At 44.7% G+C, this 18,216-nt stretch overlaps 2 protein-coding genes across 3 annotated transcripts in view; both read right to left on the bottom strand.

Annotated features, from left to right (window-relative positions):
- CAPN1 (calpain 1) overlaps nt 1-6,805 on the bottom strand; it is a 242,784-nt gene extending 235,979 nt beyond the window's left edge. For both annotated transcript variants that reach the window (XR_010068829.1, XM_063317059.1), the window contains exons 1-2: nt 6,746-6,805; nt 3,203-3,289 (exon numbers count right to left, since the gene is read on the bottom strand). The gene's annotated coding sequence lies outside the window, so the exon portion shown is untranslated. The remainder of the gene's footprint in view (nt 1-3,202; nt 3,290-6,745) is intronic.
- A 3,309-nt stretch (nt 6,806-10,114) lies between these two features.
- Nucleotides 10,115-17,175, bottom strand: SPDYC (speedy/RINGO cell cycle regulator family member C). The gene is made up of 6 exons (XM_063316968.1): nt 16,951-17,175; nt 15,928-15,986; nt 14,403-14,488; nt 13,257-13,428; nt 11,961-12,243; nt 10,115-10,945 (listed from the first exon to the last, which is right to left on the bottom strand). The coding sequence occupies exons 1-6, from the start codon at nt 17,171-17,173 to the stop codon at nt 10,884-10,886; spliced, it is 885 nt and encodes a 294-aa protein (XP_063173038.1). The 5' UTR covers nt 17,174-17,175; the 3' UTR covers nt 10,115-10,883.
- Between the last annotated feature and the right edge of the window lie 1,041 nt (nt 17,176-18,216).

Raw genomic sequence — 18,216 nt, 5'->3', positions numbered from 1 at the left:
CAAAGTGGTATCATCTGCATATCTGAGATTGTTAATGTTTCTTCCAGAGATTTTAACTCCAGCCTTGGATTCCTCAAGCCCAGCATGTCGCATGATGTGTTCTGCGTACAAGTTGAATAGGTAGGGTGAGAGTAGACAGCCCTGCCGTACTCCTTTCCCAATCTTAAACCAGTCTGTTGTTCCGTGGCCTGTTCTTACTGTTGCTACTTGGTCGTTATACAGATTCTTCAGGAGGCAGACAAGATGACTTGGTATCCCCATACCGCTAAGAACTTGCCACAATGTGTTATGGTCCACACAGTCAAAGGCTTTAGAATAGTCAATAAAACAGAAATAGATGTTTTTCTGAAACTCCCTGGCTTTTTCCATTATCCAGCAGATATTGGCAATTTGGTCCCTAGTTCCTCTGCCTTTTCTAAACCCAGCTTGTACATCTGGCAATTCTCGCTCCATGAACTGCTGAAGTCTACCTTGCAGGATCTTGAGCGTTACCTTACTGGCATGTGAAATGAGTGCCACTGTTCGATAGTTTGAACATTCTTTAGTGTTTCCCTTTTTTGGTATGGGGATATAAGTTGATTTTTTCCAGTCTGATGGCCATTCTTGTGTTTTCCAAATTTGCTGGCATATAGCATGCATTACCTTGACAGCATCATCTTGCAAGATTTTGAACAGTTCAGCTGGAATGCTGTCATCTCCTGATGCCTTGTTATTAGCGATGCTTCTTAAGGCCCATTCAACCTCGGTCTTCAGGATGTCTGGCTCTAGCTCCCTGACCACACCGTCAAAGCTATCCCCGATATTGTTATCCTTCCTATACAGGTCTTCCGTATATTCTTGCCACCTTTTCTTGATCTCTTCTTCTGTTAGGTCCTTGCCATCTTTGTTTTTGATCATACCCATTTTGGCCTGGAATTTACCTCCAATGTTTCTAATTTTCTGGAAGAGGTCTCTTGTCCTTCCTATTCTCTTGTCTTCTTCCACTTCCGTGCATTGCTTGTTTAAAAATAATTCCTTATCTCTTCTGGCTAACCTCTGGAATTTTGCATTTAATTGGGCATATCTCCCCCTTTCACTGTTGCCTTTTGCTTTCCTTCTTTCTTGGGCTACTTCTAGTGTCTCAGAAGACAGCCATTTTGCCTTCTTGGTTTTCTCTTTCTTTGGGATGTATTTTGTTGCCGCCTCCTGAACAAAGTTGCGGACTTCTGTCCAGAGTTCTTCCGGGACCCTATCTACTAAGTCCAGTCCCTTAAATCTATCCTTCACCTCCACTGCATATTCCTTAGGAATATTAGTGAGCTCATATCTAGCTGATCTGTGAGTCTTCCCTAATCTCTTTAGTCTGATCCTAAATTGTGCAAGAAGAAATTTGTGATCGGAACTACAGTCAGCTCCAGGCCTTGTTTTTACCGACTATATAGATGTCCGCCACCTTTGGCTGCAAAGGATGTAGTCAATCTGATTTCGGTGTTGTCCATCTGGTGAAGTCCAGGTATAAAGCCGTCTCTTAGGTTGTTGGAAGAGGGTGTTTGTGATGCAGAGTGAATTGTCTTGGCAAAATTCTATCAGCCTATGTCCTGCTTCATTTTGTTCTCCCAGGCCATGCTTACCTGTAATTCCAGGTGTCATTTGACTGCCCACCTTAGCATTCCAGTCTCCTGTGATGAAAATAACATCTCTTTTAGGCATGTTGTCCAGTAGGTGCTGCAGATCCTCATAGAACTGCTCTACTTCAGCTTCTTCAGCATCTGTGGTTGGGGCGTATATTTGGATCACTGTGATGTTAGATGGCTTGCCCTGAATTCGAACTGAGATCATTCTATCGTTTTTGGGATTGTATCCAAGCACTGCTTTAGCCACTTTACTATTAATTATGAAGGCTACTCCATTTCTTCTGTGGTCCTCTTGTCTACAGTAGTAGATCTGGTGGTCATTTGATGTGAAGTGGCCCATTCCAGTCCATTTCAGTTCACTGACGCCCAAAATGTCTATCTTTAATCTTGACATCTCACCAATAACCACATCCAATTTGCCTGGCTCATCGATCTTACATTCGAGGTTCCAATGGTGTGTTGATCCTTAGAACATCGGATTCGCCGTTCACCACCAGCACCGTCGGCCGCTAGCCGTCCTTTCGGCTTTGAGCTAGCTGCGTCATCATGACTGGGGCTAGTTGAACTCATCCTCTGTTCCTCCCCAGTAGCATTTTGACCATCTTCCGACCTGGGGGTCTCATCTTCCGATGGTATACCGACATATCTCTGGTTGTACTGATCCATTTAGTTTTCACGGCAAGAATACTGGGGTGGGTTGCCATCACCTTCCCCAGGGATCGCATTTAGCCTGACCTCTCTGTCATGACCTCCCCCCCTTGGGTTGCCCTTCACGGTTTAGCTCATGGCATCATTGAGGTGCTCAAGCTCCAGCACCATGACAAGGTAACAATCCTTTGCTGAAGAGCAAAGAACCGGGCCTCTTGGCTACTGGAAAAAGTCTGGAAAATTGTGGGTGCATCTGTTCAACTGCCTCGGAACATGTTTAACTGTGAATTGTTGAGAGACTTTGGCAATTACCTTAGAACACGTTTAATAAAATATATACAGGAAGCCAGCAGAAAGATTTAAAAAAAAGGGGGGGGAGAATATCAACGCAAAGTGTTTCCATCCAAAAAAAAAAAAAATCAAAATACAGATTGAGTTGTGTCATTTCTTGAGAGTCACATTTTGTGAGATGGGTGGCTATATATATAAAAAAAGCATTTTTATTTGTATTTACTCCTATAAAATCCTAACATTGGAAGGGCTCCCCAAAGGCCATCTAATCCAACCCTTTCTAAGAAAGACAGAGGTATCTGCCAGACCGACTATCAAGCATATGATTCTCCCAGGAAGTTCTTTCGAACACTGAATCAAAATCCATTTTTCTTTGAACGCAATCAGATTAGATTCAACCTTCTGGAGCAGTCAAATCAGGAAGAGGGCTTGATGAAGCAGTGTGGGAGACTGACAAGGGCAGGGAAACTACATTACATATTACACAAACCCCTTTAGAGTGGTTTTCAGAAGCCTCCAAAATTGTTCAATCAAATTTTGACACTACACCACAAGGAAGCAGCTGTGTAGCTTCCCATCTATTTTAAGGTCGTGCACTCGTGTGTGAAAGCAGAAGAAAAAAGAATGTGTTAAACTTAGTTAACACTCACCTTGGCTGAGCTAGAAAGTTAAGGCAGGCTGGGCTGGCTAAGGCTTGGATGGGACACCACCAGGCGATTCCAGGGCTCCAGGCTGAGCTAGGAAGACAGGAAGAAACCACTTCCTTATTCTTGCCAAGAGAATTACAAGGATGTGTCCCTAAATAATTAGGAGTCAACTCAAATGGGAAGGAGATTTTACTTTTTACCATGGCAATAAATAAACCTGACAATCTCATTGCTTCCCACTTTGGTGATTTCACTGTTTGCCCTGTCTATCATCATGGTCCTTGGCCACCCCTACACAAAGGAAAAGAAATCGAGAAGAAATCCCAAGCCAATGAGAAGTTACTTGCCCTACTTTATTGCATCTAGGAAAATGTCCTTGTGTCTCTGCATAAATTTTCATGTGGCCTGCAGAATTTACAAAAGGAAAATGCCAGGTGAGCATAACAATGCTCTATTTTGCATCCCCTCCAGCTATGGAGAAGCAAAAGATCTTGGCAGCTGCCCAGAAAAAAACCAATCCAGGCCAACGGTAAGGAATCTGCAGTGGTCATTTCTAAGGTGAAAGAGAGGAAAAAAATGTGTAGCAAGGCTTTTTAAAAAAACAATCCTAGTTTAGGTATCCTCTGGAGTCTTAAGAAGGGATGCTTCTTGCAGCTCAGCATAGCAGCATCCTCTCCATCCCTGTCCAAGTGGAATTTTAAAGTAGCTAGTCCTGTAGGTTGCTAGAGGCTGCTTTTTAAAAAACGAGCAAAACCTGGAATTAAAGGGAACAAATTTGCAGAGATGGGCTTAGTGGCTGACTGCACAGAAGACACCATTTTCACAATACAGCAAAAGGGTATTTTGCAAACCACAGGACTGAACCGCTCTCTGACAAAATCTTAGAGATGATTCATTATATAAGCATCACAAACTTTGGCATGCAAAAAACTGCTGGCAGACTCGCCCACTTCAGGAATAGGTTGAGACTTGCTTGAGTGGTATCAAACAAAGGTGAGGAAAATCCAAGAAACAAATCAACCCATGCTTTACAACGGTCCTAGGTGGGCATCAGTGCAAAGAAAGCCAGCGTTTAAAACACTGACTCAACTTTGGCCTATCTCACAGTGTTTACAAAACTTTTCCTGTTGCAAAACACACCGTATGATAAAGGTGAGCGGCACCTATAACATCATCCCACTTGTCCTGAAACTTGAACCAAAGAGTCAAAGGCACATGTAATCCAAAAAGTTGAAAATGCAAATTTGCAATATACAATCGGCCCAGATCTGGAGTCTTTCTTTCATTTAGCTTATTTGCTCTTTTTTTTTTTTCCTTCCCCCAAGGGCGGAAAGCCAAAGGTGGGATTGAAAACAGAGCTAGCCCAGACTAACTTTCCAGATTTTGAACTTGAGGGTTTTGCTTCCTCTCTCTGCTGGAACGCCTCAAGTGAGAATCGGAGCAGAATAATTGATTTTTTTAAAATTACGTTATGTGTAAATTTGCATTCATGGTCTAGAACAAACCGGGAAACCCACAATCCTCTGCAACTCCATTGCCGATCACTTGCTATGTACGCTATGCAGGAAGAAGATTTGCCGACTGAATTCAGCATGTCCAGTTTAAAAATGATCGGGAAACAGAGGATTTGCTTTGCAACCATCAAAAGCAGCGGCTGCCAAGGAAGCGGACGGACCAGCTGCATAAAAGCAGGACCGTATATTATCCGATCCCTTTAACTAGAGGTGTTAGAATTAAAAGCAAGAAAATTCAGTTATCGTTAAGATTCTATACGCTGCTTTTTTGAATAAGCATGTTTTCGGAGCAGTCTTTAAGAACCGATTAAAAGCGACTTCAAACATTTTACTTTTAAAAAGGGTTAAAAACCCAACCATGTGTCAGCAAAGGCCTCACTAAAGGAAAAAGTAGCCTTTGCTCAGCAGCCAAAAGTGAAACTGAAGAAACAGTAAATGAGGCCTGGAAAGCACAGTATTTGTATCCCCTCACAGAAACCATGCTGGGAACCACAGATCAGCCTTCTCCAACGAGGGAAAGGTAGTCCTCGTTTAACAACCACAATTGGGACCAGAATTTCAGTTGCTAAGTGAAGCAGTCATTAAGGCTGCAGATCCTCCATCCTGCCCTGCAAAAACTGTTTTGCAGAGGCAAACAATGTACTGTATTCCAAAGATGCTCTATTCAGCTCCTGTTTTACGGTATTTTATTCCTCACAGGGCCCGGGGTGAAATGTGCCATTTCCGCAAATGCCACACGCCCAGTCAGCATTCCGCAAAGTTCCCCACCTGGAGGTGTTTCACGAAGCCCTTGGCAAACGGCTGCGCTGAGTTTTGAAATGCATTGAGGCTTTCCAACTTCCTTGAAAGTTTTCTACTCTGAGCGTGGGCTGGAGGCTCAAAACATCCAGGTTGGTTTCCCACCTGGAAGATCCAGGATGGGGCAACTCATGGTTTAAACATTGTGCAGCTTTTCAAATCAGAAGGCACCGCCTCCTTCTTCTGAGAAACTAATAAATCAACGCAACAAAGTTGAGGGGCGAGGGGAGGCTGAGAACCCAGCGGCAGAACCAGGGTCCCTACTCCTGTGGTTCCAGGAACAGGTGTAAAAAATTCCTGCTTAAAAGTCTGGAGAACAGGCAGCAATCCTGAGGACCACACTCAACTACTGCAGAAGGATCAGCTAAAGCCCATTCTGATTTAAATCATCAGCACCATGAGGACTAGAACCTTAATTGGACTATTTAGAGAGCAGACCATGGGACACGAATACGGACCGTGATTTGCATCCAGGAAGTCTAACGTTAAATTCCAGAACTTCCAGACAGGACTTAGAAACTTTCTGCCAAAATTCTGGCAGTCGCTGCCTACAAAACTGGGTTGACTCACTCAGCAGATCGTTTATGCTCCTACCCTTTTTGCCTATAGTTATTTATTTTTTTTACAACACCAACAAAATCCAGCATGAAGAAGTGGCAAGGGGCCCTCTGTGACATTCCCCACCAGCCTCCTCAAATACACTGACTACAACACCCATCTTACCCAGGTTGATGGAACTGCAGTCCCGCACTGGTGCAGGGCAGGCAGACTGGGGGGGAAACTCACAAACGCTTGGCCCAACCGTATTCTGTGGCAGCACGAATAACCAGGCTGGTCTGCTGCTTCCGCCCAGTTGGGTAGAGTTGTACAGTAACCCCTTAGGAGAACGCTACGCTTCTCTGCCCATGCTCAGAAGTGCCCTTTCTTCCGCGTTGAAGCCACGTCGGTCAGGGCTGCAGCCAGCGGGGAAGGAGGAAGAGTCCTGAAGCCGAACTTGCCACGGGACGGGCTCCCCGTTTGCTGCCCCTCCTTGCGCCGAGGCGCTCCGCTTTCCCAAAATAACAGGGCGGGGACGCGCCGAGCCTTTCAGGCGAGGGCGCTCCAGGAGGAGCCGGTTGTGTAATAGGCAGATGCCAATAACATTTTCCGAAAAGGCCAATTCCGGCCGGTTTCCAAAATCCAAGGCTTCTCCCTCCCCGATCCCACCCCCGAGGACAACCGCCGAAGAGTGTACCTGCTCCCGGAGCGCACCTCGGCCCAGGACGGCGCCAGAAGGCCCGCGATCTTTACCGGAGGAGGAGGGCAAGGAAAGGTTTCGGCGCAGGAGCGTAGCTTAGATTCCCCCCCCCCCCCGCAACTCGTCTCCGCCCGTCCGTAGAGGAGCGGCTCCTCCCTGCTGGGCGTTAGCCAGGGGAAGAAGCTCCAGCGCGGCGCGGCGGGGACGCCCTGCGCAAAAGCGCACGGCCCTGGGAGGGCGGTCGGGGGAGGAAGAGGCGCCATCTGGGGGGGCTCCCTCGCTGCTCCCCGATTTACTGGGGGAGAAGGACGGAGTCAGAGGCGGCGCCGCGCTGCGGAGAGGGACGTTTGACGGCCTGTCCCCCCCCCCCCCCCCGCGCCTTGCACCAGCTCCGCTTGCGAGCCCCAAACTCCGCTTCCTCCCTCGCGGCCGCGTTCCGCCTGCAGTGCAACGGCAAGGAGAGGCGCGCCCGGGAGTGGCGCCGCCGAGGAGTTTCGGGAGGGCCGGCTCGCCCTCCCCCCCACACGCCCGGTGCGCGGAAGTTGCTTTTCGTTTCTTTGCGCCAACTCTCGAGCCGGAAACGGAGAAAGCGCCCCGGCTAACGCGCGATCCCCAAAGCGGGCGGACTCCGCCAAGCCAAAACGGCTGGCGTCCCAGAGGAGCGAAGGTCCCCATTTGAGGTTAGCCTAGCATGCGGAAATAGAGCCGCGAAGCTCTTCAGGCAGTCCTCGCTTAACGACCACAATGGACAGGAGTTCTGGTTGCTAAGTGAAACGGCCATTAAGCAAATCAGACCCGATTTTACGATCTTTCTGTGGCTGTCCTGAAGTGAATCACCATGGGTGTTAACCGTGCAGTTCCCCCTTGATTTTGCTTGCCAGAAGCCGCTGGGAAGGTAAAAAATGGTGATCGCGTGACCACAGGCTGCAGCAGTTGTAAATAAATGCAAACTGGTTGCCAAGTGCTCAAATTGTGATCATGTGACCGTGGGGATGCTGTGACAGTCCTAAGTGTGAGGACCGGTTGTAAGTGGGTTTTTTCTAGCGCCATCCGAACTGTCACTAAAGGAATGGTTGTTAAGCAAGGACTACCTGTACCAACTGCATTTCAGCCTGCCTGTTGTGGGAACCCAGCCAGGGCATAGCAACTCTCCCCAACTGGGCGCTGTCCAGTGGCGTCTGACTACATCTCCCATTCCTCTCTCCCAGCCATTAGTCATACACTGGTCCGGCTTAGTGAGTTCTCGGTATTGAAGGCACTTCATTGTTACGGTCCGAGGTTTTCCAGTGACGGGCACCCTGTTTGGATGGACCCCGCCAAGAAAGGGGGATTTCCAAGGAGCCGAGAAGCCCCTTTCATTAGCACCGTCTGAGCCGCCCTCTGTATAACCCTTGACGGTGGCTCCTCCTCTGTATGGGTTTTGGGGAGAGAGAAATGACTTTTTCAGGGACATCCGTCCCTTTGAAAAAAATCAGATGTATCCTATTCTGGCTTGAGTTGTCACCCCCATCCAGGGCCAAGCTGGGTTTCTGTAAGGTGCCCTGCACATGGGTGGCCTTCAACTTGGGCAGGAGCTGGCTAGATAGTTCATGGAGCCAGATGGGTGGAGCAGGTTACACCCACCAGCTGGATTCCCACAACACACAGGTTAACCAAACAACGGTTAAGTTCACATGGCGTATATACTATGCCTGCAGAGTAATACCCTAAACCCAAAATTACCCAACCTCAGGTCATTCTAGTCTACCGTGCTGCACAAAACCCATCATTAATTATACTAGCTGTAATGGCTCTGGGTAGATTTCCAGGACTAATTTAAAGTGCTGTTATCATCAAAGAGAATGGGAGGAAACTGGCTAGCTTTTGAGATAATTCTCAGAGGCCTGGCTTGTGGGTCCCTCTGAGATCCACTAGACTGGTAGATTGTAGAAATAGGCCCTTGTGAAACTTCCTCCTCCCAAGAGCGCACCGTTGAATCATTCTGAAAACCCATTTTCCTGATGCGCTTAGTAGAGTCTAAGATAGATGCAATATGATTAGTGATGCTACAAGATCGAAATTTTTCCTAGCTGGTTTTAGATAAAGATGCCAAATTCCGAAGGGACTACTACATTTCTCCCAGCTCCCCTGCCACCTTATTTTGCAAACCATTTATTGGACAATTAACGTTCACGGCCCCTGCACCAAGCAGGCGGTTCTGGTATGCTGTCTGAACACCCACCAGAAACCGGTCATGTATGTTTAGATCAACGAATGACGTCTCCAGTAAGAAGATGCTATCTAGCTTTATAATGAGTCTCGCTCTAAATTGTGATGGCTGCGCACCACGTGGAACGGCAAACAAGCCACTCCTGTTTTAATTCCACTTAGGATAACACAGCCCAGTGGGATAGGTTTACGGCTCAGCGGCTGCGTTCACTCAACCGGATTAACCCTGTTGCCTGATCCGTAAGCTAACAGGTTGGGTTTGCGCTGCGTAACTCGCCACTTGCATTTTGGCTAGCGTGTGTGTGCGAAGTTAAACCATGGTTAGCCACGGGCGAACACAATGTACAAATGTGGGCTATGACAGAGGATACCTGCCCATGTTCTGACAGCTGGGTGTAGGGTTCCTCAGCTCTTCTGCCCCAGCCTCAAAAGACTACATACGTTCCCAGACAGCGAGATCAATACACCAAGGACGAATTTACGACTTATGTCTATCTTGCAACCAGACTCTGGGCAGGATTCTGATCAAGGACATGTGAATACTGTACCCTGTTACGCCGGCTCCAGTTCATCCCCAACACAATTTAAAAGTGCAGCTATGGCCTAGACCACCAAAACCATATTCTTCAAAAGATAACTTCTCCTTCCCCAGAATGTTCAGGTTTTTGGAGAGGCCTTTCTGTTTCACCCCAATCAAAGCATATTTGTATGGGGCAAAAGCAAAGGACATCCTTCCCAGCTACGGGTAGTCCTCGCTTAACAACCATTCGTTTAGTGATGGTTCAGACTTACGACCAGTCTCCACACTTATGACTGTCGCAGTGTCCCCATGGTCACGTGATCACAATGGACCCATGGCAATCAGTTTGCATTTATGACCATCAGAGTGTCTCAGGTCATGTGATCGCCGGTTTTGACCTTCCTGGCTGACTTCTGGCAAGGAAAATCCATGGGGAACCATGTGATTTGCTTAGTGACCATGTGGTTCACTTAACATCCGCTGCAAAAATGGTAATAAAATTGGGTCAGATTTGCTTAATGACTGCTTCATTGAGCAACCAAAATTCTGGTCCCAATTGTGGTCATTAAGTGAGGACTACCCGTATCTGCTTCTGAATCATCCTACTGGGGGGGGGGGCAGCAGCAAGTACAGGTGTTTTCATTCAGACTTCAGGTCAACTTGTCAATATATTAACATATTTAACTGGAAGGTGCTAATTACCTCTTCATTTTTATTGATGCCTTTATTTATGTTTCTAATATTTTGTTAGCCAGCTTAAGGGCCAAATGAGATACAAAAGTGAGTTAGAAATCCAATAAATAGCAATTGCATTAGAATACAGTTAACAGGAAAAAAAATGGCTTTGAACCCTACCCCTTCTTCTCCCTTCCCATCCCATCCGGCTGTCCAAAAATTTCCATCATAGATGGCAACCACAAGAACTGCATCATTAGTGAACTAGTAGTTGTCGAAATTTTCTCTTCCTCCCTCTTTGCCATTGTGTCTGACAAACCTGAGGACAGGGAGTGCCGTTTTTTTTTAAGTAGCCTGCAAATCATTCCACATGCCTTTGGACTAAAAAGCAGTTTAAAAATGTTGTAACCTATAAATAAATGTGCGATGAACAAACCAGAGTAAAATGTCTTAAAAAGTTTGAAAATATATGCCTGTAGCCTGTTCTCCTAGACATCTTTATTAAGAGTCTGTCCAACTGGCACATCTGGCATTGTACAAGTCACACTTAATAGCTTTTTTTTTTTTTTTTTTGAATATATACAAGCGTCGCTGTGTGTCCTCTCTACGAACAGGAAGATAAAGTGCTTATAAATAGATTGCCGCAGATGCAGATGGAAGAGTAAGGACATCCATTGATACTACTCCAACGGGGAAAATATAGTGTGCGAGGAGATCTTCAGCCATCAGACACTATCCCAAGAACTGCCAATCTTTTTCTGTTCCATCTGTCTCCATGGCAGGTTCCTGCAAGACTACCAAAGATTTATATTGAGACTAGGGCTGCGCAAAGCGTCAGATTCCATTGGGAAGTTGCACTTGAACACTAAAGAGGGTGCAGGTAGCAGCTGCCCGTGATTCATTAAAATGGCTGCGTCCTCTTCCCACATTGTTTAGCTCCAGCAGAGGGCTTCTACTACAGCTGCATGACCCTTGACAGAAACATACCGTTTTAATGAACTTCAGACAAGTCCTGCATCCACACTTCTGTGTGTCCCAGCAGGTCCAAATGGAATCCACAGCATGGCACAATAGCTGAAACTATACTGGGGGGACAGCTGGCAGCTATACAACTGGCTTGAAATAGTCATCAAATAACTTATGAATTCCTTGCATTGGGTGGGGCAAGAGAATGCTGAACTCCTAAGACAAACATGATTAACAATCCTCGCATCTTAAGAGTGGCTCGCTCTTTGATGCCACTTTAGTTGGTGCTAAAAAAAGGAACTGTCCAACTGCGGACTTCATTCACCCCTGTAATTTCATCTTAACAGAAGGATAGAAGCCAATTTACTATGAGCTGGAAGGAACCTCTGCTCCGCTTGTACCAAGGACCCCGGGAAACTGGAGAAACGGTATGCTTCATTTCACCGCTCTGAAGTTTATCAAGAAGCCGGCGCAGGCTTATCGCTCAGTGAATGCCCCAACGCTAACCGTTAGCTTCTTCAACACAATGATAAAAGGATAAGTTCAATCTGCTCTAGATACACACTAGGGTAGACGTACACACAATAAGGATAACCATGAAATGAGCTAACATCTGTGGGTAGAACAGTTATCAGACCCACAAATATAAACAGAACTATCAGGCAAAAAACATGCTTATTTATTAGGCTTATTTCCAACTTTAAACCCTGCCCTATTTAAACCATATTGGGGTGTATGTGTGTGTGCGTAAGAGATCGATTTCAAAAGGATGTATATTAAACAGGAGTGTGTTTTTTTAATTCAAAGCACCCATGAAGATGAATGAGCATGGTTAGTACTTACTTTGCATCATGCCGTAATGAGTCTCTGAATCCAGCATTAGCAAAGGACAGCTTTCCAAATCTTGGTTCAGCGCTTCAGAGGGTAACAGATCACTGGCAGGGGGAGTGATCTGAGCCTCGTCTTCTTCCATATCAAAAACACAGAGAAGGCACACGGGGGGCGTAACACCAGGCCCCCTAGGGAACAAGTCATCTTCATTCTTCAGGTAACTCCTCAGCGCCCCACTGTGGTGAATTGCTCGTTCACGGGACCAGGCCCAGTGAGAGGGCTCTCTCAGCATTATCTAGGTAACAGGAAGCTTGATAGTTACAAGAGATAAGGAGACCGTTATGTCGATAGTCAGGAGCAAATATCTCCATGATCAGGCGAAGAGACCTGCCACCTTGCAGCATTACAAGAAGGCAGTTAGAAAGAAAACCAGTTTTCTGGTTTAACGTATACTGGGATGTACTGGTCCTACATGGTTATGGTGCAGGAATTCTTGTGTAACTCCATCCCTTTTTCTCAACAAATCTTGATCAATTTGGTATTTTGGGTTTTTTTTGGGGGGTGCCTTCAAGTCAGTGTCGACTCCTGGCAACTACTTGGACATGCCCCTGCAGTTTTCTTGGCAAGATTTCAGAAGTGGTTTGCCATTGCCTCCGTCCTAGGGCTGAGAGAGAGGGACTGGCCCAAGGTCCCCCAGCTGGCTTTGTGCCCAAGGCAGGACTAGAACCCATGGTCTCCTGGCTTCTACCCTGGTGCCTTAACCGCTGCACCAAAGTGGCTCTGCTAAAAATCATACTTGTGAAAAAAATAATTTTCCTTGTTAGGCAACCACAAAAGCACCTGAGAAAATAGGAGGAGGAAGGAGTATCAGGTATGTCCGCCGCCTTGAGTTATTTATACAAATAGTAAAGGCGGGGTAAAAATTTAAAAAATAAAATAAAATAAAATAAAAATAATAACTAGTATAGACCTCGTAGAGAAAAGGAAGCCGCTTTATATCTAATCAGAATGCTGGGGCATCATTTTTCCAGAACGTCAGGAAGGTGTCTTTTTTTTCTAGCCCAAGGAGAATGACTTTGGGCATACAATAAGCCCAAAGTCTGTGATTTTAGCATAAATAAGCATACTATACATAACATTAAAATTATTTCCATTCTTTCTTGTTTTCCCTCAGGCATCCTACATCACTCCTCCACCCCGCTACCAAAATCCGTTGCAGGAGTTCCCTTCGAAGATGGGAAATAATTCTGCATTTCCTTCCATCAGGCCACCGGGCTTATTTATCAGATCAAACTAACTGCAGCTGACCTCATCACAACACCGCCGGCTAACGAACGCTCGGTACTTCATTTTAGCCCAAAAGTCATCTCGCATTTTTAAGAATTGTGGAAATAGCTTCCTCCAGTTGTCACCAAGCGCCCAGGGGAAGATTTCGTATTTATAGTCTTCTGTGTCTTCTTCCATGTCATTTGCTAAGTACCTATAATTAAGAGAAAGAGATGGAAGCAGGGAAAGGCCACTGGGATTCCTTCAGTGACGTAATACTGCATGATTTCTCAAGAAAAGCTGGATGACTTTCCCAGTTACACCACTTCTTATAACCAAGTTACAATAGTCACAGTACAAGGTCTGATGCTGTTCACAGCAAATGTATACCCAAGGACAGCTTAGAAATGGGAATAAGGTAGTGGATCACCCATCTTCCACTAGGCATAGGTGAAAGCAAAGAAAGAGCACCAAATGGCCTGAATGTCAGTATATTAGAGACAAATGTTTTCCTTTCCATTTCTACAGGACATCCTTTGCTCTGCATCATCCAAAGATTGGTTCTATACAGGGAGTCCTCACTTAAAAACCATTTGTTTAGTGACAGTTCAGACTTACGACAGTGCTGAAAAAAACTGACTTATGACTGGAACTCACACTTATGACTGTCATAGCATCACGTGATCACGATTTGGGTGCTTGGCAACCGGTTCACATTTATGACCGTCACAGCATCCTGTGGTCACGTGATCCCCATTTTCAACCCTTTCTGGCCAGCTTCGGGCAAGCAAAATCAATGGGGAACCGTGTGATTCACTTAATGACCACATGGTCTGCTTAACGCCTGTGGTGATTTGCTTAACAACCGCTGCAAAAGAAGGTCATAAAATCGGGTCAGATTTGTTTAATGGTGTTTGCTTAGCAACCAAAATTCCAGTCCCAATTGTGGTCATTAAGCAAGGACTACCAGTACACGAATTATTTCTGAACAGGAATGTGAAGTAAATTCTGAATTCAGTGGGACTTTTCCTAGATAAAGGTATAAACTAGCCTTCTCCAACCCTAAGTACTGTTAATATCTTTAGAGGGCTTGACCCTAGAAAATTCTTGAAGTCTAACTAAAACAAATTAATAATTACAGGACAACCACATAGCTCAAAAGATAACAGAACTGCACAGACAACTTACAGAGCTATGAAGAGATTGATCCGCGTGTATTCTCTCGTATGTAGGCCGGCACGTTTAAAGTACATCATAGTCATGGCTATAAGATACTGAATGAGAAGGCTAGCTTTAATATTTTTAAAGACTGTCATTGTAACATGAGGGCAGGGAAGAAGAAATCATCTAGACAAAGTACTTCCATAGAAACAGAAGTGGAGAGTCAAAATACCACCTGCTTTTATTAAGAAAACTGGTATTGCTCTGTGGATTTTGAGATGAGGCTTTAATTGTCCAATTACCTTATCACAGAATGCTATTGAGAGGGAGAGATTAAGTGGCAGCTGTCCAGCTACATCCTTCCTACCAGGCTGTTCTTCATTCCCTTTTACCAAGGAAAGCCACTAAGAACAGAAAGGTGGCATAGCTCAACAACACATGTTGAGTTATAGCATCAGGAGCTCTCTGTTTGGAAACACTTTTTCTTCTGCTGAATTGTTCAGTGTGGTTTGCTGAAATAAGGTTATCACTAAAGCTCAGTACAGATGTAATGTGAACAATCAAGCATGCTGGCCTATGCTGCCTCCTGTTGCCAACAGGAGCTCTTACATAAACAAATACACAATGGACAGCTCTTCCTTGATTTAAGCCCAAGCTAGCAGTATCATCATTGCCAGCTGGCTTTGTGCCCAAGGCGGGACTAGAACTCACAGTCTCCTGGGTTCTAGCCTGATGCCTTAAGCACCACACCAAACTGGCACTAGTTTTGGGTTACCAGTGTCAAATTTAAGAGCAGCTGTAATAGTTTTATTTCTTATGACTATGCTCAGTGCAGATATAAAACAAAGTAACTGACACAATGTATTACAATTTTTTTTAAAATCGGTTCAATTGTGTCTGATTGTCGGAGACTGCTTGGACATGTCCCTGCAGTTTTCTCGGCAAGGTTTTTCGAAGTGGTTTGCCATTGCCTCCTTCCTAGGGCTGAGATAGAGTGACAGGCCCAAGGTCCCCCAGCTGACTTTGTGCCTAAGGCGGAACTAGAACTCACTGTCTCCCGGTTTTTAGCCTGGTGCCTTAACCACGACACCAAACTGTCTCTATAGGACAATTAGTCCTATCATAATATAAAAAAGCCTCTACACTAAAAAACAGAAAAAAAGAGTATAATAAACCTCCTTCCTTAATATATTTGTTTTAGGTGGAGAGGCATTTTGGGAGATAGAATAAGAAAGAAAAGGGATAACCAATATACAGTAACCTATTTTTCTGGAAACTGGAATAATATACTCTGGAAAACTGAGGCAAAGGTCATTGCACCCACTGCCAGCTAAAAACTCTTTTATACATACCCCCCCACACACACATTTTAACAAGAGCTGTTAAGTCTCTATGAAAACAAATAAGCAAAACCCTGTTCTGGAAAATCCTGCCTATTTGTGTGAAAAGTAAGCTTGCAATATTGTCAATTAAAATTGAGCTGTAAAACTTAAGAATACATCATTTCTGTAATAGTAGAAGTGTTCGTAAATGAACATAGCAGAAAGCATACCTTATCTGAGATTCTGTAACACGTGTCCATTGATAGGAAGTCTTGTATCAAGCCATCCTCTGATGAGAAATAAAGGGATCTGATTTAAGCTACACAATTCATTATTTACTGTAGACAATGGTTTAAATTCAGCTAACACAGACCGCCTCATAATATTTTATGCCATTTTTCAGCATCTGAAAAATATTATTAGATAAGCCCAACTCTTGGTCATACACACAATGAGAAAGAGCAGGACATGCTCATACTATGGAATTTGCCATTTTTACATATTTAGAACCAGAAAAAAAAAGATTTGATATAATAGGCCCAAAAAACACAACATCACCCCAAGTTTGAGTGGAAAAGAGGATGTCAAACATTTTTCTGGACATATTTTTAAATAAACATAATTAACCTTAATTTTTGTTGATTTCACATACTTTCCTAGAGGGCAGCTTTTAGCAGCACCATCCAAAGCCCATCTCAAAAGCTGCCTATTTTAAAAAGCTTTTGTCTTTCCCTGACTTGAAATTGAACATTTTGTCACTCTGAAGTGTAGAGGATGTCTTAAAATCACTTAATTGTGCTTTGCTGAAAAAACATACATCACACAAAGCCAAAAACCAGAGGCCAGGCAGCAATCGTTTTGGGTCCTAGTAATCACTGTGCGATCTTAGTGAACGAACCAACTGCCTTTCCTCTAAATCTTGTAAGATTTCAGTGAGATAGGACAATGTGATTGCAATTTTTTTTTTTTATTTGGAGCGGAGGGAGATTTGAGGGTGAGGTGGTGATCTATCGGGCTGCCATAAAGCAAAGCCGACAAACCACAAGCTGCTAAGCCAAAACTGAGCAAATGACACAATGGCTAAACTTTGCGGGTCAATTAAGCCAAAGGTCTTGTTGTAAACCGCCCAGAGTCCCCCCTTTGTGGGGAGATGGGCAGTGGCAAAATTTAATAAAATAAAGCTGCGCTTTGGATACTGTCCATTTCTACCAAGGAGGGCCCAGTCGTAGCACGAGCAGATACAACTAGTAGACCTAGGAGGTGGAGAAATGCTGCTTGCTCTTCTCTGTGTAGGAGGAGGAATGGCTGCTGTGAAATTTTCAAGGCTGCAGCGGAAAGGTCCCTCTCGAGGCCTTGCGTAGCACCACCAGAAACCAAAACACCCTGCGTGCTGTGTTGTCGTCGCTGCTGTGTGTTCCCTGGCTTCACTACAGCAGTGACCACAGGAGGAACACAAGTACTATGACTGTCTCGCATTTTTCTTTGGTGATCGCAGAGGGCCCAAAATGGCCGTCCTGGGAGGGGGGGAAAAAAAAAAAGTATGCATCACATTTAAAAGCAGCCACGCTAAACGCTAGCTTTTAAAACCTTTTCTTCCCAACCCGTTAAACTTCTTTGAGACTCGATGGTTAAATCACACTCTGATTTCTAACATCAGCTTTACCTATTTTGTCTCTGCACGCAGCGTGCCCCAGCCAGAAGGGGAGAAATGGGGAAGTCTCAAAACAGCCCCACACACCTCGCCCATTATTTGCTTAACACAAGATGCACACATTTCTAGTGCTGAAAAGACACAATGGTCATAAACAAACTAAGCAGCGGGTGGAGCAAAACAGAACTCTAGACTGAAATGCAGTAAAAAAGGCAGAATAAAATAATCCTAATGATCAGCCCTGGAGACGGTTAGTGCCCTAAAATGGCCCCTTTAGAGACACACGTGGTATTCCAACTAGTCTCGTCATCTGGATTTTATACGATATTTATCTGCAATATTATATTTGTATTTATTTATCTATCTATCTATCTATCTATCTATCTATCTATCTATCTCTCAAATTTGTCACCGCTCATCTCCTCCGACCGGAGGGACTCTGGGCAGTTTACGATATAGAATATACAACAAAAATTCGAATAAATATACGATAAAATTCTAATAAAATCCCATTCAAACTAAAACAATCTCTTAACTACTATTTATATTTGTTTATGGTATTTTAATGCTTTTATCTCTGTGGTAAACCACCCAGAGTCCCCCCTTTGGGGGAGATGGGCGGTGGCAAAGTGTAATAAATAAACCATCTAATAATCAGCTGAGCTAAGGAGACTCCAAGGCTCCAAAGCAACGTTGCAGCCATTCTGGGTTTGTACAGCCAGAGTTTAATCACAGTTTCCTGAACCGACCCTAATGTCCTACTTTGCACAAAAGTAGGCGAGCCCGTTATAGCCCTGCATGTTGCACATATCTGATGGGACACACACTGCGCTGAGCAAGGATTTGCCCCAATGGTGGCCTACATTAT

This window comes from Candoia aspera, chromosome 17, assembly GCF_035149785.1.
Source record: "Candoia aspera isolate rCanAsp1 chromosome 17, rCanAsp1.hap2, whole genome shotgun sequence".
Classification (NCBI taxonomy): Eukaryota; Metazoa; Chordata; class Lepidosauria; order Squamata; family Boidae; genus Candoia; species Candoia aspera.
This window is presented reverse-complemented; position numbering and strand designations above follow the sequence as displayed.

What these genes read in the sequence shown, in the direction of transcription:
- SPDYC (XM_063316968.1), bottom strand. Translation starts at nt 17,173, where the DNA reads ATGCGAGACAGTCATAGTACTTGTGTTCCTCCTGTGGTCACTGCTGTA. An exon ending in AGCATTTCTCCACCTCCTAG is followed by an intron (nt 15,987 to 16,950) that starts GTCTACTAGTTG and finishes ATTTCTCATCAG; the next exon opens with AGGATGGCTTGATACAAGAC. An exon ending in GTTACAGAATCTCAGATAAG is followed by an intron (nt 14,489 to 15,927) that starts GTATGCTTTCTG and finishes CTTCTCATTCAG; the next exon opens with TATCTTATAGCCATGACTAT.